General features: G+C 34.9%; 2 protein-coding genes across 5 annotated transcripts in view; one reads left to right on the plus strand and one right to left on the minus strand.

The window, feature by feature from the left end:
- The window catches only part of ugt8 (UDP glycosyltransferase 8), a 168,553-nt gene that overhangs the window by 64,423 nt on the left and 80,845 nt on the right, over positions 1 to 23,285 (minus strand). The window lies entirely within an intron of this gene.
- The window catches only part of spock3 (SPARC (osteonectin), cwcv and kazal like domains proteoglycan 3), a 71,164-nt gene continuing 62,671 nt past the window's right edge, over positions 14,793 to 23,285 (plus strand). For 2 of the 4 annotated variants that reach the window (NM_001327987.1, NM_001327988.1), the window contains exons 1-2: positions 14,793 to 14,901; positions 14,995 to 15,111. In NM_001327987.1, coding sequence (NP_001314916.1) covers positions 14,995 to 15,111 — 117 coding nt within the window. In that variant the 5' untranslated portion in view covers positions 14,793 to 14,901. Of the gene's footprint in view, positions 15,112 to 23,285 lie in introns of all 4 variants that reach the window. The other 2 variants (XM_017355108.3, XM_073947027.1) reach the window with 1 other exon arrangement.

Below are 23,285 nucleotides of genomic sequence, written 5' to 3' on the forward strand. Positions count from 1 at the left end.
ATTTCCCGAATTTATGTTTAACAGAGCAAATAAATTTTCACAATATGTCTTATTTGTTTTATTTTGGCTAGAATAAAAGCAGTTTTTAATTTTTTATGTCACTTCAAGCTGTATAGAAGTTTCTTGAAAAAAAATGTGTTATTTCATGTAAATAATAAATACTGTTTTTACACTTTGTTGTGGATAAAATCTGATAATTCTAATAGTTTAATAGCATATATGATTTTAGAAATCTAATTGACAACCCCCCTCCCCCTCCTTCCCTCTCTCTCATCGTCTTGTGACCTCGCAGGGGGACCGGCCCCCACTTTGGGAACCACTGATCTTTAGTCTATTAAAGTCTCTTCCACAGTTCCAAGCCTAACCCAAACCCACTGACTGTAGTGGGTTTCTGTTTTTTTTTTTCTTTTCTTTTTCTTTGGAGTTTTTGAAAACATTCTCAATCAGGTTTATATCAGGACTCTGAGCTGCCATCTTATTATTTTTTTCTTTTTTCAGCTTCAAGGAACTGCTTTAGCCATTTCGCTGTCTGACAAGGCTCATTGTACAGCAAAATTGATGAATTAAGAAAACACTGAATTTCACTGACTTCTTTACACACTTTGTGCTAAGTCTTTTCAAAGTTTCTCATTTGACCAAATTAATAAAGATCATTTCCAGCTGCAGAGTTGAACTGTGTGGTCATTGGTTTTCTCCACATTATCCTGTCCTCTCAGGAGTTTCATGGACAACCAGCCTTCAGATTCATATGCTTCAATCAGTTGCAAGATGCAGCACTCTGGAATTTTATTTAATTTTTTAAAGTTCAGCATAGAACAGGAGAGTATCAGGACACAGAGTTCCTGTAAGCTGTTATGCGCAATGTTTGCCCAGCCTCTGAGTTATTCTTTGTCTGCTTCTTTGGAACTGAAAATGATTAGTGGTGCTGCTTGTAAAAGTTGAAGTTTTCATGCGCAGCTCTTCAAAAGACATGAGCGTAATGTTTTTTTCACATCCATCAAGCGTGTTTACATTGAGAAACAATGTAAAGTAGCACAGTGGAAAAGAAAAACATTCTGTGTTAACAGGTCCTTAAGATGCAATATTCTAGATTGCTCTTCTCTCACTATGTTTGAAAGTGTTTTTTCTTTGGGCTTCACAGAGAAAACCTGCTGTTGAGGGGTTTGTTTAGGCACAGTTTAGGCAATTTCTTTGGTCACCATTAGGAAATGGCTTATAAAACACACAGAATTTAGTATTTAGACAATTTTAAAATGCAGAATGTTTCTTGTCAGGGTTGTGGGATAGAAAACAGTTATTTCAGTATGCTGCAAATGAAATTTCCTTACGGGGACAAATAAAGTTAACTAACTAACTAAATGTCATTATGTCTACAAATCACTAAAGAAGAGCTGTATATAAGTGTGTGTGTGTGTGTGTGTCTGTGTGTGATCTATGAACTGCATAGACAGCAGTGCAGATTTCCATAATGCCCCAGTCCCAGGTGCCCCAGTTTTACAAGGTTTGTCCCAATGTCCTGTCAATTCACTAAATATGTTAATACGTCCCAGTTCCAGCTATTGGCTCAGATCCTAATGCCCTTCTCTCTACCATCTCTGGTGATGTGTGGTTCTGAGCAGGATGATGATGAGAAGGAACCTTTTATTTGACATTGAAATTTACTGATCCTTTCTTTTTATAAACATATAAGCTCAGCAAATTAGCTAATGGTTACCATAACAACATCTTTAATGCCAAAACAAAGATTATTTTCAGTGATGATCTGAAACAATCAAAGCTCACAAAAGAGATTTTATCAATGTAATAGTGATATTCTTTAGCCTGCTATAATATAAATATAAATCAGATAAGCCATTTTCAGACCCATGCTTCACTTGTTAACATAATGCAAGTTGTTTGTGCAATATAAGATTGTTTTCACATTTGGGATTTGTGGCAACTGCAATGTGCAGCACTGTTTAGTCTGAAAGAAAAGAGAATATTATTCACAAAGTTCATCCTATATACAACAAGACAAAGCATTGATCTTTATCGCGTACTTAGGAGTGTTTCAAATGTTGCAAAAATGTTACAGCATACAGTATGTTTACCACACCACTGTAAAATTCATTCATTCATTCATTCATTTCCTTTTCGGCTTAGTCTCTTTATTAATCTGGGGTTGCCACAGCGGAATGAACCGCCAGCTTATCCAGCACGTTTTTATGCAGCGGATGCCCTTCCAGCCGCAACCTATCTCTAGGAAACATCCACACACACTCATTCACACTGAAACATTACGGATAATTTAGCCTACCCAATTAATCTGTACCGCATGTCTTTGGACTGTGGGGGAAACCGGAGCACCCGGAGGAAACCCATGCAAACGCATGGAGAACATGCAAACTCCACACAGAAACACCGACTGACCCAGCCGAGGCTCGAACCAGCGACCTTTGTGCTGTGAGGCGACAGCACTACCTACTGTTTATTTGGATTATTAATTAAACCCACTAGCTGAGTTAAACATATTAGGTTGCTTTGTTTGGTTACTTTTACGGCAACACAACCAGCTGGATTATTATTATTATTAACTGATGTAACTGAGGCAGATGTTTTTTTTTTTTTGTGATACAAAATGTCTTCAAGTTCTAACATGGTAATACTAATGTTTTTTTATACAAATATGTTTACATCTTCCCCTGTCAACCTACTTTTTAAATCAATTTTATCTGCACTTTTAACAAATGACAAAAACACTCTATATAGCCAATCTAAATGATGCATAGATTTTATATATAATATTTTGGCAGCACAATCACCTCTATAATCCTAGTAGTGACCGTAAAAGTTTTTATTCAAAAAGCTTTATAAATGGAGCTCACTCATGCTTGGATGCATTTCCTGCAAATATGGAAAACAAGCAGAGACTTTATGACAAATCCATTTCCAAAAAAAAGTTGTAAAATGCATCAAAATGAAGGCCATGTGTTTTACTGATTCTATTTAACATGCATCTGTTTGGCAAAAATAAAAAGTAAAGATTTATATCATGAAAAAATCCAATGTTTTTATTGAGCAAATAAATTGTATTTTGTAAATTGTCACCTTAAGGTTCTATCTGACATTTTTTGTCAAGATTGAGTTATTGACATACTCTTATTAAATTACAACTTCTTTAAATTGTGTGATGCTTTTTATAAGTTGTTTACATTTAGGACATTTTATTAAAAAAAAAAAAAAAAGGTTTTATCTACAAAGCTGAACTTTAGCTTGGCTCTATAAGGTTCTTTCTGTGAGCCAATCAGAATTTCGAATGCACGCATGAGGACCAATCAGAATCAGCAATCTTTGTTTCGCCGGACTGCTCCGTTGACATAGGGAAAGACCAGAAAGACACACATAATCAGAGTCGACTAAATAATGCTGCAGCGTCACACAATATTGAGAAGAAACCTGAAACTGAGGAGATGTGTGTAAATGATTTCTGTGATTTAGAAGCATTTTTTGACATTAAGACGAAATGTTCAATTTTACATCGTTGAAAAAGAAACAGATATTAAAAATGTAAAATACTGTAATAAATGTAATATATATATATATATATATATATATATATATATATATATATATATATATATATTTTTTTTTTTTTTTTTTTTTTTTTTTTGTGTGTGTGTGTGTGTGTGTGTGTGTGCGTGTGTGCGTGTGCGTGTGTGTGTGTGTGTGTGTGTGTGTGTGTGTGTGTGTGTGTGTAGACAGTAAAACATTTTTTTTCTTTAAATGTGATATTAAGCCTTTGAGGGCAAATACTTAATTTAATTAATGAACATAATTCAATAGTTAATTTAAAGCATATAGTTCAGTATTACCACATAAAATGAACATCTGCACTGAATTAAATATTTAGCACAGGCTTGTATGCTAAATTTGAACAAGAAAAAAATATTCATTCTAAAACATTAAATAATGTTTTTTTGTGATTGTATTTCTTTATAAGTAATGCTTCAATTAATGATCTGAGAATCTCATAATTTAAAACAGAACAAATGACTTTTTAGAATTAGAAGCTTCTATCTGCACTTGCCCTGTTTGTTTTACCCCAATTTGCAAATGTAAGAGAACTTTGATATTTTACATTTAGAGTACATTTAGGGTCTCAGTCATGTTAATGCATGAAAAAGAGCTGTTACAGACATATTGTTTGCTATAAGGAATGCAAAAACTTTGAAGCTTAATATCTCAAAATTATTTAAACAATAAAACCTTATAATTTTAATAAGGTGATGAAATATATACAAATTTATTTCTATGGCTGCAATACACTCAAAGGCATGTGTAATATTTATCACATCAACCTTCCTTTGAATTACACTTTTTTTTCATCATCTGGATTTGCATTTTAGTGACATTTTAAGCACTATTTCTTTTTGGATTAGCTTGTTATGTGCTCGTCATAACCACCATTTTTTAACATACCAAAAACATTGCCTAAAGATTTAGAATAAGGATACAAAAAACAAAATCACATATATCATTAGAAAAAGAATAAAGTTTTAAAAAGTTTAAATTTAAAACCTGTACTGCTGTCATTTAGTTTGAAAATGTAAAAATTGACCAACACATTCAACATTCCTCGGTGTGAATTGTCCATTTGAATAATAGAAAACTTAAACCCAAATAATAATGATTATAACAAAGAGTTTCCCGATTTCTCTAGTCTCTCTTGTGAGTAAAATTCATAAATAAAAACAATAGCCTAATTAGTATTAAAATTAACTTTAACATGCTTCAGAATTACCTTTTCATTGGTCATTTTTCATTTAGTTTATACAGCAGGTCATAGTGAAAAATGGCAAATGTCAGATTCCGCTTGGTCTTAAAGCCTTCTTTGATTAGTTATTTTCACAATTTATGACGGCATAGCAGTCAAAATGGTTTAAATGAGCTTGTGTATGGGACAAATTATGGACCTTCAGTGGAGGGGTGGGGGGGGGGGGGTCTTTCGAACTACCTGAACCCCCCTAGCTACGGGCCTGCATTTATATGAATTATATAAAACAAATCGCAAATCAAGAAGTGCACACAGAAATTGTGTGGGTCTGTTTGTAAAGGTTTCCTCTTTGAATCACATCTGTTAAACCCTCTGTTCACACCATCACATCTTTTAACTGATATATAGGTATGCATACATTTACACGTTATAGTGGGAAAAAACACACTTTGCAGATTCAAGTGAAAGGTCAAATTCTGCAGAAACTGGATATGAAATCAGCCACTTCCCCAGGAAACATACATATAAAAGAACTGAGAAAATGTGCCTCCCTTTCCAACCTGCCAGCATACACAACATAAAGGTGCATGGTGAGAGAGAGTGAAAGCAGAGAGAGGTGTGTGTGTGTGTGTGTGTGTGTGTGTGTGTGGAAATCACTCTTAGCTACATCTCAAACTCAGTACTGCATTTTTAATCATGCTTTAAATAATAAAGAACACGCCTTGACCAGAACACTTGTCTTTTGCCCAATGTGTGTGCATTTTTTAAACAAATAAAGCTGAATTAGCTTTTTTCCGACAGTCTTTTACTTTATTCTCGTACACGTCTGTTGACGAACAACACGATACAAGTCATTATTGTGCCATTATGTCTCTGTCACTCAAAAAAGATGCACAGTCATTATCTAGTCTTTACGTCTCCCTCAAACAGCAGAGGGCGCTAGACATGACGTCTAGTTTTCCTGCTTCTGTTCTGTCACACATTAAAAGCTTATTCCCACGTCATCTTCCCTTATGGATTCAGGTGACCCACTAGCTTTTAGACCATTTTTTCCTACTTTAAATATTTTATTCATCTTCGTTAGATGTGCCCCAGTCTCCTTAATTTCATACCCACTGCTGTTCTTTCTATGTCCACCATTACTAATTCATTTTAACCCAATAAATTCATCTCATATCCTGTGAAGCGTCCAATAAAGTGCTGTGCTCACTGACTTTTTCTTTTTTGTACGTAGCCTACAATAGAAGTCAGTGTTAACCAAAAGACTATTTTAACATGAACATACACAAAAATCTTCTTTTCTGCTCAATGGAAAGTCCAAGTAGTGTATGTAGAAAACTATAGACGTGCAGTGCCAGTGAGCTTTACATGTTAAAATGTGAAATGTTAATTTTTTAAAGATGAAAATGTTCTAAAACTATACGCTATCCATGTGGGGTTAACATGTTTCACTCATGCAACTATATAGAAGGTGTAAAAAAAAACAAAGCAAAGCCAAGTATATAGTTTCAGAATTCATAGTATTTATGGAACAGTAGGTGAGAAGAAAGCAGATGACTTTATTACCCCATCAGGCCAAAGGATTAGATTTGTGAATGGATGCATATCAAAACAATTGACCAAACCATGTCATGTGATAATGACATGGTAAATACATTCATTCAGTAATTCATTTTCTAATCTGGGGTCTTAATCTGCCCTTCCAGTCGCAACCCATCACTGGGAAACATCCAATAACATTCATTCACACTCATACACTACGTACAATTTAGCCTACCCAATTCACCTGTACCACATGTCTTTGGACTTAAGGGGGAAACCGGACAACCCGGAGGAAACCCACGCGAACGCAGGGAGAATATGCAAACTTCACACAGAGTTGCCAACTGACCCAGCCGAGGCTCAAACCAGCGATCTTCTTGCTGTGAGGCGACAGCACTACCTACTGCGCCACTGCGTCGCCATGGCAAATACAGTATTTTTAATTTCTAATTTCATTCAGACTGTACACATTTATACTATAAAGAACACACTTTTTTTAAAGTGCAAAATAGCTCATCACTTAAAACAGTTTGCTGCTCACTTTATGTCTGTGGATGTCCATGTATTCACTGTTAATAATTTTTGTAAATTACGCAGTATTTAACTGTAATATGAACTGTATTTAACTGTAGGACAGATATGCAGTATGTTACTGTATTTTTAGGATGCATTGTGTAAATTACTGTATCTTTTACAGTAAAGATATACAATACTGTAAATAAATACACAGCAAGATACATGGTGCTGTAAATGTAAATACAGTATTTTTATTGTAATTGATTTACAGAAAGTTACTGATGAAGTGAATTTTAGGCCCAATCCCAATTCTACCTCTTAGCCATTCCCCTTTTGTTTTGTGCGTTCCCGTAAATGGGGTAGGGATGTCCCAATTCTCTTTAGCTTGAAGGCATAGGGCTAAGGGGAAGGGGTGGATACCCCTTCAAATGGAGATTTTTCAGGACCACTCTCGAAACCAAGGGGTAAGAATTTTTTCAAAAAGACACCAGCCACAACGGCAGGATAGCTGCACCCGGAAGTAAAGAGATCCACAAATTGTCATTATTACAAATTTTCACAACAAACAAGCACATGTTTTAATATATTCATAATCTATAATCCCTAATAATAACTCCTGTATAGCAGTCCCACAACATTGACACTCGAATACCCTGTCAGAAAGTCTAGTGGCTAGGAATGACCATTTTACAGTGTCTGCTATAATCTTAATGTTGTTTTTGAATATGGCCACTGTATAAATGCACAGTACAGTTATGATTTTATTGCCACATTATATCATTATTATAAAATAATATATCCCTTTAGTAATTTCCTGAAGATAAATACCAAAAAAATAGCACAACTGGAATAACTACAGCAGTCACAATCGTCTGATCTCATATGAAGCATGAGATCGCGATGACATATGATGACGTGTGCAGGTGCTATAGTGCTTTCCTATTTTATTCATTCATTCATTCATTCATTTTATTTCATTCATTCATTTATCATTCATTTTATTTTCGGCTTAGTCCTTTTATTAATCCGAGATCACCACAGCGGAATGGATCACCAATTTTTCCAGCACATGTTTTACACAGCGGATGCCCTTCCAGCTGCAACCCATCTCTGAGAAACATCCATACACATTCATTCACACTCATACACTATGGACAATTCACCTGTACCTCAAGTCTTTTGACTGTGGGAGAAACCGGAGCTCTCAGAGGAAACCCACACGATCGCGGGGAGAACATGCAAACTCCACACAGAAACGGCAACTGACCCAGCCGAGGCTCGAACCAGTGACCTTCTTGCTGTGAGGTGACAGCACTCCCTACTCTGCCCCCGCGTCACCCTGCTGTCCCATTTCTTATGGATAAATTTTAAAAGACTTTCCCCTACACAATCGGTTTTAAGGGCCAAGGGGAGGAGGTACAAAAATATAATTGGGATTGGGCCTTAATAAGAGCTGTATTTCACCGTAGGGGGTGTTATGCAGTATGTTACAGTATTTTAAAGTTGCATTATGAAAATTATTGTATATTTTACAGTAAATAAATACAATACTGTAAAAACATACACCGCTAGTTAAATGGTGTTGCAAATGTAAATTCAGTATTTTTACTGTATTTGATTTACAGTATGTTACTGTTAAAGTGAACTAATACAGTATGAACTGAAATTTACTGTAGTACAGATACGCAGTACGTTACTGTATTTTAAAGTTGCATTGTGAAAATTTGTGCATATTTTACAGTAAAGCTATACAATACTGTAAAAACATACACCGCAGGGTAAATGGTGCAGTAAATGTAAATACAGTATTCATTCATTTAATCTTTTTGGCCTGGTCCCTTTATTAATCAGTGTTTGCCACATTGGAATGAACCACCAACATACAGTATCCACTATCATATTCCAGAAAAAACAAACAAAAAGCGCTCTGGGGTAAGCTCAAATGTATGGTCGGTGCCCTTTGGGTAAGGGATTCATCAAAACAGCAACAAGAATCAGTCCAGCACTCGAATAAAGTGAAAAAAAAAGTTTTTGCTATCCACTATCAAATGTTTTAAGCAGCAGATGCCCTTCCAGCCACAACCCAATACTGGGAAACACTCTCTCACACACATACACTGCAGCCAGTTTAACTTATTCAATTCACCTTAACCGCATGTCTTTGGACTGTGGGGGAAACCGGTGCACCTAGAGGAAACCCAAGCTAACACAGGAAGGTAAATACAGTATTTTTACTGTAATTGATTTAAGCTGTATTTTACCGAAGGATAGTTATGCAGTATGGCACTGTATTTTACAGTTGCATAGTGAAAATTACTGTATATTTTACAGTAAATATATACAATACTGAAAAAACATACACCGCAAGGTAAATGGTGTTGCAAATGTAAATACAGTATTTTTACAGTAATTTACAGTAAGTTAGTGTTGAAGTGAACTGTAACATGAACTGAATTTCACTGTTCTGTTATGCAGTATGTTACTGTATTTTAAAGTTGCATTGTGGAAATTACTGTATATTTTACAGTAAAGCTATACAATTCTGAATATAAATATACAGCAATGTAAACGGCTCTGTAAATTTAAATACAGTATTTGTGCTGTAATATATTTAAAGTAATTTACTGGCAAACCGCTGCCACTAAGTTACCGTAGATTCTCCGGGAAATTGTTAACAGTGTTGCATACTTAATGTGATTGTTATTAAGACAGATCTCCATTACATGTGTTGAACTCATATGTGCTCATCTGTGGCTGAGTATACTTTGAAAACTGTGCAGACAAGACTGTACATAAGACATGAAAGGATATCAGCTGAGACAATAAAGAGAATGAGTTCAGGGACTAGGTAGATAATAGCATCCCGATAAAGTTCCTTAAAGCGTAATATAAAATGTTGGAAATTCATGTTACTGTCTGTAAATGATTTATTTGCCAAACATTGGTAATTTTCTATAAATCTGTTGCCACTTACAGAGTGATTCTGACAAATCCACAGCAGCTTCGGCACCTGTGCAGTATTACTGTGGTTCATTGAGCTGTGGTGTGTTTTGAATGGTTTCATGTGTGAGCAAATCCAAGCAGAAAAATGTACTGTTGCTTGTCAGTTACCAAAACCCACACTATATTTGATGAAAAACTTAACTAAATCAAATGTATGTCCTAACTTTATACTGTCATTCATATTTGTTTTTCAACAGAAGAAAGAAAAAAATCAAACAGGTTTGCAACAAGTAAAGGGTGAGTAAATTATGACAGAATTTTTAGTTTTGGGTGAACTAAAAATCATTAGAATTTTAAGTAAAGATAATTTTCCATGAAGACATTTTGAACCCACAGAATTTAATTAAATAATTTGATTAATTATATGCATTTAGGAGTTTTATTTGGACAACTTTAAAAGACAATTTTCTCATTGTTTAGATTTTTTTGAACCCTCATAGTTCAGATTTTGTAATAGTTGTCTCTTCAAATCATACATCAATGGAGAGCATATAATGATAAAATAAATAAAAAGAGATCAAATGACTGGTTTTGTGGTCCACAATAATAATATTGGTGTTTTAAAATGAAAAACATATTTTTAAGACTTTTAGATTTTAATATATATTTTTATTTATTTATTGGCATTGATTGTTCCATGCATAACCTTTTACACTTCATCCACATAACATTTAACATAACAATTATTCATCCATTTTTCTTCAGCTTGGTATCTTACTTGTCAGGGGTCACCCCAGCAGAAATGACCGGCAACCATACCAGCATTTGTTTTACGCAGTGGATGCCCTTCCAGTCTTGGGAAACACCCATACACACTCATACAATTTTTGTTTATCCAATTTACTTACACTGGATGTCTTTGGACTGTGGGGAAACAAAGCACCCAGAGGAAACCCCAACACAGGAGAATATGCATATTCCACACAGAAATGCCAACTGGCCCAACCAAGTCTCAAATCAGCGACCTTCTTGCTGTGATGCGACAGTGCTTACCACTGAACCACTATGCTGCAACCCACAACAATTCTTAAATTTTTTAAATACATCATTTCACTAAGAAAATTAACATTTAAATGAAAGGCTTCACAGTGAAACCCCCAGTTTTGAACCTTTATTTTTGTATAGTGTATTGCAGAAGACAATTTGTTAATGCATTGCATACTGTACATTTACAGTACAGGTAGTGCTTTTTTTTTTCTGCTGAGTTCAGTGTGGCACGCAGCACAAACACACTCAGCATGAAGCTTTCAGTGACCCAACACTGCTCACACAAGCAGTAAGTATCCTGTAACCTATGGGTGCTAACATTAAAACACGTTTCATACTGTATATCGTATATACCCGTCAACATTAGGCAGTGGTGGTTCTAGTTTAAATGACACCCTGGGCAAACCACCCAATAAGGATACACTTAAAACCGCATCCCAGTACTGGCCAATACCGCCCAATATTATTATTTATATAGAATTATTATTCTAAATAAATAACAGAAATCAATCCTAAATGTAACTGGAAAACAATTTAAAGAAAGACACAATTGGAGTGACATGCAAAGATCACTTAAGAAATATTTTGCATGAATATTAATGACAATTCTATAGAATACAATATATATATATATATATATATATATATATATATATATATATATATATATATATATATATATATATATATGTTTTATGGAATTATCTGTTGTCTTTGACCCGACTCATGGCAGAGAAACTCTTACCTCCCTGACTCATTATCCCTTCTTTCTGCTTCATAGCCATGCTTAGTCAAAATAAGATCATCATCATGTAAACTTTAGTTTTGTCGACTTGCAAAACTCATTGCGTGCCGACACCTTTGCATAAAAGATACACCAGTTGATCCGGTTTCACAGCTCATAGACGTGCGGATTTTATCGGCGTGACTGTAAACAGCCTGGATTCACACCGGGAGCAGAGCAGCGCATGTGGGAAGCGCATGTGGTAAACAACGCACCAGCGTTGTTTCGGTTGCACATAGAGACTAACAAGCTTGCGCATGCAAAAGACGCTAAGTGTGAATGGCCCCTAACGTTTTTAGACTAGGATTAACACTCTAAATCAATAAACTTGCATAAAGTGAATAGTATCTCAAAGCTTTTACTGGGGCTCGTATTTTTTCTCCCCATCACCGTCTCCCCGTGCCGCCCCCCAGCAAGATGCTGCCCTGGGCGATTGCCCATGTTGTCCACGCCTAAATCCGCCACTGACATCAGTATGTAAAAATAAGGGATATTTGGTGGCATGGTTTGCATTTGAGAGGATCGCTCCTTTAATGTTTATTGCCACCCTTCATAGAATGATTGAAAATACTGGGGAAATATGGGAAAATACATTTACGGTATGACAGCTGGATATTGTTGTAAAATATGGGAGAATCCCAGGAAAACCAAGGTTTGACAAGTATGACGTCCCATACGTACACTGTAAAAAAATTCTAGGTTCCACACTATTCCATGTTGTCGTAACTTAATTGTTTTTACAAATTTAAGTGGATTGAACATGAAACAATTAAGTTGTTACAAAAGAATTGTGTTGTTTCAACTCATTTTGATTAAGTAGTATGAACAGTCAATTTTTAAGTGCATATTTGAACCAGGCCATAGTGAAACTGTGCAGAGCAAGAGGGAAAATGTCTTTGACAGTATGAATGTAGGTGTACTGTTTGTGTGTTTAGTCAGACTCATGACCCAAAGCTTATCATGAGGCTTATCATAAGACTTGTGCCTCATAAAGATGTGATTCTGTGAGGGGGCCATTTAAAACTATTTTTAAACTTGAATTGATAAATAAGCTATACAGAAAACTGGAGAGAAAAAATTAAGAAGTAATGAAAATAATTAATTATTCTTTAACTAACAATCCAAAAGCAGCAATGACAAGGAAAAGAGATACAACAGGTATACACTACATGTAAAATAAAAGAGAGTCACCTCCCCCCCTCCCCCCCTCCTATCATTTACTGTAATTTAAAGAACACTAGCAGATAATTCAGTGTGCTTTCTATTCATTTGCGCAGTTAATCACAAACATGTTCTATTAAGGACAAATTGCTCTTCCTTCTTTAGAAAAAAAATCCCATGCCAGTGTATGCTAAAACAGATTAGAGCTGAAGAAAACGTCAAGTAAAGCTTTAACAAGTGAGTGAAAATGTGGTATTAGCAAGTATTAAGAGAGACTCTGAGAAGGCACATGCAGGGGCACAGGTGCAGGAGAACAACGCCATGGGTGCATCTGGGCATAACATGAAGATAAAATACCTCAGGATACGCATTCTGGTGGAAGTGGATTAAAACAATGGAGAGAAACATTAAGTCGAGGGTATAAAAATAACAGTGGAAACAAACAGTATAAGAAAGTCAAACAGGTTTGAAAGGTTTTGAGTTAATTATTCCTTTATTTTATGCAAATTTGTCATCATTTGGTGTAATCCACATTGAAATTCATCTAATGTGATGTTTAAAATTTGTATTTATTTTAATCAGCTCATGTGACCCAACCCTGCTGTTTGCAGGATACTTTGAGCTCTATTGTGCTTCAAGCCACACAATGGAATGTTTTATACAGTTTTTAAAGCTGTAATGACAGCATGTGGCATGATGAGGATTACCACAGACAATAATTTCATTATGTCTACAGATATATTTATAGTAATGCAAGTCAACAAGTGCAGCTCTTTTTATTATCTTTGTTGTTAAACATACATTCTTCCTTGATTTGTGCTGAAATGTCAATGTGGATTACACCAAATTGCACCTATTAAGGACAAATTGAATGTAAAGTTCACCCAAAACTGAAAATTCGGTCAATTATCTACCCTTTCCTTTTCTGAACCTGTTTGACTTTGAAAGAAGATTTTTTGAGGAAACCTGTAACTTTTGACTTCCATAGTGTTTGTGTGGATCTTAGAGTTCAACACAAAATAGAAAAGTCATAAATGGTTGGAACCACTTGATGGTAAGTCAACAGTGATTTTTAATTTTTGGGTGAACTATCCTTTTAATAATTGACACTACTGTGATTGGTCTGCTCTTCTGCTGCTGTAGCTCATCTGATTCAAGATTTGATGCCTTGTATGTTCAGAGATGCTTTTTGTTTGCAGACCTCCACTGTTGCCTTTCTATCGACCCGATGCAAGACTGTTCATTCTGCTCTGACCTCTGGAAGTAGATAGATCAGCATTTTTTTGATATACTCAAACCAGTCTATCTGACACAAAGAAACATGACACATTCATTCCAAATTTCCAACTGTCCACATATAATACAATTTCCCACATACAGTATATCAAAGCTCACTATTTTATTAATACTGTGCATTGCTATGCCCTTCATTTAGACCATTTAAATACATATTTTTAAACCATCAGATTCCAGATTTTTCAAATAGCCTACTTTTATACAGGTCAAATATTCCTAACAAGGTATGCATAAATGGAAAACTTCCATTCTAACATTCAAGTTTATTTAAGGTGATGTATAAAGCTCAAAAACATAATAATACTTATTACTGTCTGTGACTATTGACCCCTTATGTGATCATTGTCACGTTTTTTTTTTGTCCATTGCCATTGATATATACATATATATATATATATATATATATATATATATATATATATATATATATATATATATATATATATATATATATATATATTGCAATTTCCTTATGTAAGATAAGGAAACAAGTAAGACAGAAAAAAGAAGTAAAATAAAGATAGACAAAAGTGAGATGAGTTATTAATTATACAATAAAAGAACAAAAACTCACACATAGAGTTTGTTGAATATGCTTTAAAATGCAATTGACTTATTTGTTTAAAAATAACGAAACATGTAATCATTCTCCTTCAAATATATCAATACAGGAAGAAAGCATTCAATAAGCGCGCGCCCACGTCCGCCTTCACGAGCATACGCTTTAGCGAGAGAGAGAGAGAGAGAGAGAGAGAGAGAGAGAGAGAGAGAGAGAGAGAGAGAGAGACTGCCGAGGATCAGTGGAGCCTTTGCACGGAGATCTTCAGTCAATGACAGCGCTCACATTCTCTTCTTGAAGGTGACGCATAAGGGAATATCGCAGCGGGTTTTCGGTGTCTTCTGTCGGTGTGTTTATCAGTTTGTGTTGATTTCTCTCTCGATCTCGATGCAGATGCTTGTGCTGGTCGGTGTGTGCGCGCTGCTGATCGCCGGAGCTTCTGCCCGCAACGACAACGGCAATTTTTTGGACGACAAATGGTTGACCGGGAGATGGGACAAATTCAGAGATGTGAGTGCTACTCACCTTAAAAAACTATATTTCTGTTGTTTAAATAGACGGCATTTCTGTGCATATAGACGCGTTTGAAGCGATGCTGATAAGATCGGTCTTGATACACAGCCCTTAATTTGGATCTGTATGTCTTGTTTTGAGTGCATGCCGTGTATTTTTACGGTAAGATGCTAACTGTTTGAGGAAAAAGTAGCATGGGAATTATTTAGGCTGTGTAAATTGTGAAGTATGCCTTTCTTAAATGCATTTCCTTTTGTATTAATTCAGTATTTTACGGAAGAGAGTCACCAATCAATTAGACTCAGTGCGTCACTTATGCGCTGTTAAGTGGGCTTTGGTACGGCTATTTTAACCATCCACGGGTTAATACGCTATAAGATGAGGTCTAAACCATATGAGCTTTGTGTCTTTTAAGCTGAGCACTTGTTTTGTCAGATAGACAGAGCAGAAATTAGGGTGTTTTACGAACAATAACAAGTATTTCTTTCACCTGCGGATGTTGCGATGCTTGATGCCTGTGCGCGTGCGTGCGTGCGTGCATGTTTTAGTGCAGTGATTTTCAACCGGGGTACACTTACCTTAAGAGGTAGACAGCCTAATAGTTAAGATTTTGCTTGATTAAAACAGCAAAACAGGAATTCTGACTTTAAATAAAAAATTAGGGCTATCCAGTTAAAACTCCTTAGGGAAAATAGAACAACTCAATGGTTGTGAGTGTAATATTGAATTTATACAATCATTGATAAACAAGAAGGTGATGGGAACTTTTTCCAATACCAATCTGCTGTTAAGTTTGTATGTTTCTTAATTGTCAATAAAACTAGTTCCAAACAAAGGCAAACCATCAAGCATTGTATGCCATCAAGCAATACACAGACTGCAGTTCTGTCTGCAAAAGAGTGTGTGATTCCCTGCCCATTCAAAGTGTTCTGTAAGTTTTTTGAGAAAATATATCCCTTTGGCCAATTAATTTCAAGTTCCAGTACTATCGTCTAAAGTTAAATCAAAAGTATCATATCGTTAAATATATTTTGTTTTCTATAATGAAAGTGGATTTCATTTCTGCTTTATTGGTGATTTAATGCTAAAGGTTTTGTCTGTTACAATAAGCATAATGTCAGTTTATGCAATTTTGACTCTAGCCAAGAAATACGTCAAACTATTCATTGCTTTTTAACAGTCGTCATCTTTAACAATATGCGTGATGTCATCAAGAAGGCAGACCTAGCAACTAGCTTTCTGAAATAAGAGCATAAACAATGGCTTGTGGTACTGGCTTGTGTCAGATTATGCAATTCTAACTTCTGAATTATTGTTATCTTGCGGACAATAAAACATTGCTATGCAATGCTTCTTCTTGACCAATCAACATGAACGTTTTAATGATGTGCATTATGTCAGCAAGAAAGTACAAGTAGCAACCAACTTTCCAAAAACAAGAGCATGATTGAGCAGTAACTACCAAAGCAGCAAATATTATTCTGCGTTGTTGTCAGACTGCACATTGCCTGCCAACCATGTCATTGCTTGCTGTTTTTAACAATGTAGATGATGTCATCAAGAAGGTGAAACTAGCAGATGGTCCGAAACAATGGTTATCAAAGTGGCTTGTTTTGACGTGTGCGTGATTATGTGATTCTGATGCATGTTAAATCCAGACGATGCTAGCTATCTTTGAAAAATGTGTGATGTCATAAAGAAATAAAACTAGCAGCTGACATTTGGAAGGTAGCGCATAATCATAGCAAACAATTGCTATAAAAGTGGTGTTTTGGATACTGGCTGCCTTGCTGTGAGAAAAATAAGAAAGAAAATCCCAACCAATGCATTGTTCAACATTGCAGAATATACAGTATTGGCACACTTTTGTTTTACTGTGTATGGAAGAGCTTCTGTGCTCCTATTGGTCAACATCACAGATTTGATGAAACCCTTTGTTGAGGAAATTCATATATAACACACTAGTCTTTGTATGGGGCATCATGAAGCATCCCATATGGTATCCCTTATACACTGACACATTAATCAAGATACCTTCATGACACATCCGATAGTAGTTTATTGTAAATACTAGTGTTTTAACTGTATTTAAGTAAGTGTATTATATAGTGGGGCTGTGCGATTTGGGGAAAATATCTAATTGCGATTTTTTTTTAAAGATATTTCAATTTGATTTGCAATTTAATTTTTTAGTCAAGCTGCAGCTCAATAATCTGTAGCTTCTTACTGCTAAAATGCAGTGAGCGTTTGTAAAAAAAGGAACTGAAACGATACTTAAACATTCAAATTTGTTTTTAAATATTCAAAAATGAAACACTGACTTTTCTCTAGAGTTAACAGTAAACACAAATTAAAATTACCTGTTTTTGTTTAGTGCCTATGACTTTAAAACTAAAATATTCCCTCATTACCGATGTCCTATTTTTCTTTGATATCAATTTGTCTTTTAATGCTTCAGAAGATGCAGACGTTATCATCCGGCACTTGTCACTCATCCGCACTTTCCTGTTTGTTGTATTGTGGGCCTAGTTTGGTTGTGAAATTCTGAATGGGCAGAATGAAAGTGTGCTCACTCAATTGGCTAGTATAGGACTATCACACACAGATGGCAGTCACACATTTGCTCTGGGCGGGAATTAAATAATATATATATATATATTATATTGCAGCCTCTTGCGTTCAGCTAATTGAAACATTTCAAATCGCGCTTGTGATTAAATTTTGATTATTTGCACAGCGCTAATATATAGTATTTTACAAAATTTTGTTAATAAATGCTATAGCATACTGTAGTATTAACTATACCGTAAACTGATAAATTGTTATAAATACTGTAGTACTCTTTAGTTTTTACTACAGAAAACTGTACTGTAGTATAATATACAGCAGTAGAAACTGTCGTTGGGTCATTTGTTTATATTACTATAGTTGTTGTATTACCGTAACAGACTACTTCAAGTTTTTTTTTTTAATAGTATGATTAAAAAACATTGCAGTATTTACTATAAATTACTATAGTATTTGTTTATGTTGGTACTCATGGTCTTCATCCAGGTACTTAATGTGTTTTAAGAAGGCTTTGATGACCTATACAGTAAATCAAATGGATTGCACCAAAATTGGGTTAAAATTGTGTTGTTACTTTGAATGTTGATTAAGATAAAAGCAATGTAGGCTCGTTCTGAAAACGTGGCCCTATATACATTTCTGGAGATCACAAATTATGTAGTCAAAAATACTTATGGCTGCATTTCGTCTTTAAAACGAATGCTATGGGGCAGTATGACACTGTTCCTTTTCACGCTTACCAGCTGACTGCTTTCCTCCTTTTGGATAGCTTTCCCAATGTTACTAGTTTGTCTAGTTAGCTTGCTATGTGTCGGTGGACTTGAGACACAGAGAGGAGCTGACCATGACGACAGAGTTTGAGAACGGTGAAGAACAGTTCCAGAAAGCAGGGTAAAAAAAAAACAGAGGCTAAAAAATAATATAAACAAGTAAATAATAGGGAGAACATGTAGTAGAATCTTAAACAGTGGTAAAAATCAGGTGAGTGCTTTTCTTTTTTTGGATTGTTTTTTAAAACTGTCGATTGGGTTTAGAGAAGTGGATGGGCGGGTCAATCAGTGCTTTTAAAAACACTATTGGTTGGGTTTAGGGAAAGGGGAGGGTGGGTCAGTCACTCAGTCAGTCAGTCAGTCGACACTGGTGGATTTATGCAAGAATAGCCGTTACGAATGACACTTGCAAGAGAAGGTTGAGATCTCAAAAAGCGTAATACTAAATCTTCGATGTAATACTTTGACGTATTTGGTGGGTCTCCAGAAATGTATATAGCGGTACGCTTTCTAAATGAGCCTGTATTGGATAAAAGAGCAATTTTTATACAAATGTCAACCTTGCCAGAAATAAATGTAATTTTCATCAAAATAGCAAAACCCTTTCCAAGTTTTTTGTGTAGTCTTGTAATTTACAGAACTTCAAAAACAATCAATTTTTTTTAAACAATTACATTTTTAATTTACCAAAGTCACACAATTGCCAATTTCATGTCTTTCATATCCATGACGAAGAGGTGTGACATCCATAACAATCCAAAAATGTAAAATAAAATAAAATCAATCATTTTTGTTCTATAGTAAGCCAACTTATATTCTTTTGTTTAGCATTATTTCTTTTAAGCTGTGCAGATTAATTCACAGAATTAATCTGAAAGTATGTTGTATACAACATACAAAGTATGTTGTATACTGCAAACCCACATAGTTTTTTGGTCACATTTATAGCAAACGTTTACAAGTTTCCCTCATTTAAAATATAGAATATGTTTACAGCTTGACATTTTTCTTATTTCTTAACTCTGTGGTTAGTAGTTTTGGAAAAGATAAACAGAAGTTTCAATATAATGTCAACATATACTTTCTCTGTGAATTTATGTTTTAAGTTTTGGAATAAAGCTGGAATTGCTAAAAAAAAAACAAACAGAAAATATTAAAAATAAGAAGCACTATGTTAGACCAAGGTAATAATTTACTACTAAATCACTGGGACGACATGACAGAACAAAGTCGTTAAAAACCGAACAATACACAACAGTACACATTTTCAAACCTGTACTCAATAACTGACAAACCTAAAGTGGCAGCTTTATGGAAGTCACGATAGCTTGTCTGAGAGTACATCAACATCCAATCAACAACAATCAAGATGTGTCGAGTTGCATAACAAGGTCCTTTATAAACCTGATGTTAATTGAGAGTGAGCACTCAGTATAATGATATCATCTGGACCAGAGGACTTCCATTTCCTCCTGTGTGTCTATTTGTGGTAATGTTGTTTATGTAAGGGATGTAGTTAAGACAGTCACATGGGTGGCGTGGTCTCCCACACAGGGCATGACAAATTAGAGCCGTTTCACTACCTGATCATTCTATCTGTCTCTCTCGTTCTCCAGCTGTATTCATACACTCTGATTTCAGCCAAAAATTCAAGTGTATTTTTTTTTTACTGGGAATGCCATTAAAATTAACACTTCGATTAACACCAATGACATCAAGTTTAGTAGCAGCACAAAATCAAGAACACCAGGCCTCACATGAGGTACTTAATTTAACAAATGATCATTGTGAAAAGAAAAAAAGGAAGAAAGTATGAAGCATTGATATTTTTCTACTGAGATTTGTAACAGTTGTTCCCATGATACTAATTTCAATCAGGCTATTTGAATTGCACTTGATGTACTAAATTCACTGAATGCAAAATGTTCCATCAGTAAAGTTTTATCTTGTTTAACAAACCATAAAATTGGCACATTTTTTAGATTTTTATATGCCGTAATGATCTCTAAAAGCAGCGTTTTTGAAAGGTATGCATGCAATATTTTTGCAGAGATGTCATAGATCTTAATGATTGTCACAAAAGTTTTGGTGATAGTACCAAACAGTTATGATGTGACAGTATTAGATATTCATGGCATGATAATTGTTGATTATATTTTTATATTTATACAACAGTTCTGTTTGGTCTGGTTTCTGATAGGCTGATATTCTGCAATAACAGCACTCCTACAGCCTCCTCACCTTTCTGTATCACTCCGCCCACAAAGAGTGACAGCAGATCAATAGACTCATTATTGTTTGACAAATATTGCAGCTGTTGGACAACATAATGTACTTTTAAGGCTTTTTTAGGTGAGAATGTAGTTGTTTAGATTGCAACTATGCAATTTATTTATAAGGATAGTGCCTATTTTAAATATTTATAATTTCGGAGATACAGCGTGTCGGCGGCCATTAGCCTGTCATTGAGCAGAGCAAAGACGGTTGATGTCTTCCATTCACAAAATAGTGACAGAGACCGCATAATAAGTCCTACGAGGATAAAAACTAGTAACAGCTGATCAAATCATTATTAAACTGGTAAGTGACTTTCTAAATCAATCTCTCTCTTTTTTTCTTTTTTGGCCATCTGTTTGAATTTAATTAGTCTCCTGTTTTTATTACTGCAGACTAGTTCAGTATAGAGAAAGAAAGAAGAAATGCCCGCATGTGTTTAGCAAACACAACAGTAATCTGGTAGTGATTGCTATGCTTTGGCTTTTTCAGGGTTAATTATTGTGATATCGTGATTGCAACAGAGAAATACTGGGAAATGTCTCTAGACTGATGGCATTTCATGCTGTTCAGCCTTAAAATATTAAAATGTGAGCAAAATCACCAAAATCACTTTAGATGTCACGCTAAAGAATCATTGAAGTACTAGCTCTAAATATATATATGTGTGTGTGTGTGTGTGTGTGTGTGTGTGTGTGTGTGTGTGTGTGTGTGTGACAAAATTTAATTTAAGTGGTTCCGAAAAAAAAAAGTTAAATATGTAAAACATTCTAACACAAAAACTTGGGGCTTCAGTCACATAAGTTTGAATGTCGTCCTTAAACTAATTAAAGTTTTCCATAGAACTGTCCAGTTTAAAATTAGCATATAGTGTCAAATCAGAGGACATGGTTTTCAGTGACAAAATGTATCAAATTTTTACGCTTCAGAAGATTTTCATTTACTAAAATAACCACTTGTAAAACTAGGCCTGATGTATTTATTATACAATTTTGTGATTTTCTTTTTAATTTATAATTTTTTTTAAATTATTGAACTAAGCTTTAAAAAAAAAAAAAAAAAAAAATCACACCATGGGACAGTTTTGAGATTTGGCTTAAAAATATAAAAATATGTAAAAATGCAGCAGTTTTAATAACAAAAAATCAATTATTACAATTACAATTATTACAATTATAACAATGTGATTCTAATACTAATTATAATCATATTTGTAATGTGAAAATCCAACATCATGTCAACAGCCCATTTCATCCATGAGACAGGCCAAAAAAATAACAGAAATTAGGATTTAAAAAAGAAATAAAAGAGAGAACAATTCATAAGATTTTGAAGTCCATGACAATGATATTGTGAATACTTTGTATTTTTGAATGCCAAATCATTTTAAGAAAATACTGTAGCAGCATAATAAAGCCAACAAACAATAACAAAGTAATCAATGCATTCCACAATGCATGCTGGGAGCTTACAAAACCTTGATAAATAAGCATCATTTATTGCCGTGTGCATTTATTTCTAAAAGTCAAAGTACTTCACATTCCCTAATCTGTAATTTAAAAAACCACCTATTTTGGATAAACGTAATTCCTTTTTTATTTTACAGTTCATGCACACATGCACACACTATTCTTACTGAAAACTCTCTCTTTCGGTCATTCTCTTTTGCTTCTTTTCGGCTTTGCAGTTAAAGGCACATCAAAGATTACTTAGACTCTCTGTGTGACACTTCAGGCCATCAGTAAAGAGAAAGTGATTTATGCAGATTAGTTATTCAGCAAACGCGGCTCAACATGATTTTCCCCCCGTAATCATCTGACCCTTACAGCAAAGCAATTACTGGAACACTCTGAGCCCTAAAATCACAGACCTCCAATCACAATTTGAGCTTCGAGACACAGCACATGTACTGGGAACACACAGCCTGTCAAGCTTTTGTTTGGTGAAGTGTGTGTATGTGTGTGTGTGTATGTGTGTGGCTTTGTAAGATTGACAGGCTGAAAATGGCCACCAGTGATCCTTCAGTGTCAAACATCCTCAGTCTTTCAAAGACTCGCACACACATGCACACACACTTGACTTCACTGTCAGCTGTGCTATAGTGACATTTTAACACTCTATCAGCTTCAGGCTAATACTGCCAGGGGAGGTAAAATGAGAGTACTTTTTCTAGACGAGTGTATGACTTTGTTACATTCAATCTAAGATTATGTGTGTTAACTCTGGGGTAAAGGAAAGATATAGAACATTACACTATATAGTGATGTTTCTATAGATGTTTCTGTATATTTTAATGAGTTAATCTAAAAATTAGGCATCAGAATGGGCAAGAAAAGGGATTTTATTTGATCGACTTTAAAAATGGTGTGGCTCTTGTGTAAAATGCTGATCATTTTCATACACATTTCATACATGACTGCCATTTGGGGGCAATAGTTAGATAATAATAGGAACTGATTTTAGGTTATTTTACATTAAGGTCTGCTTTTATAATTACCTGTTGTAATTAGATGTTTTAATGTCGACTGGTGTGTCAAATACTTAAAGGGCACATAGTTT

The sequence above is a fragment of the Danio rerio genome, chromosome 1 (assembly GCF_049306965.1).
Source record: "Danio rerio strain Tuebingen ecotype United States chromosome 1, GRCz12tu, whole genome shotgun sequence".
Taxonomy (NCBI): Eukaryota; Metazoa; Chordata; class Actinopteri; order Cypriniformes; family Danionidae; genus Danio; species Danio rerio.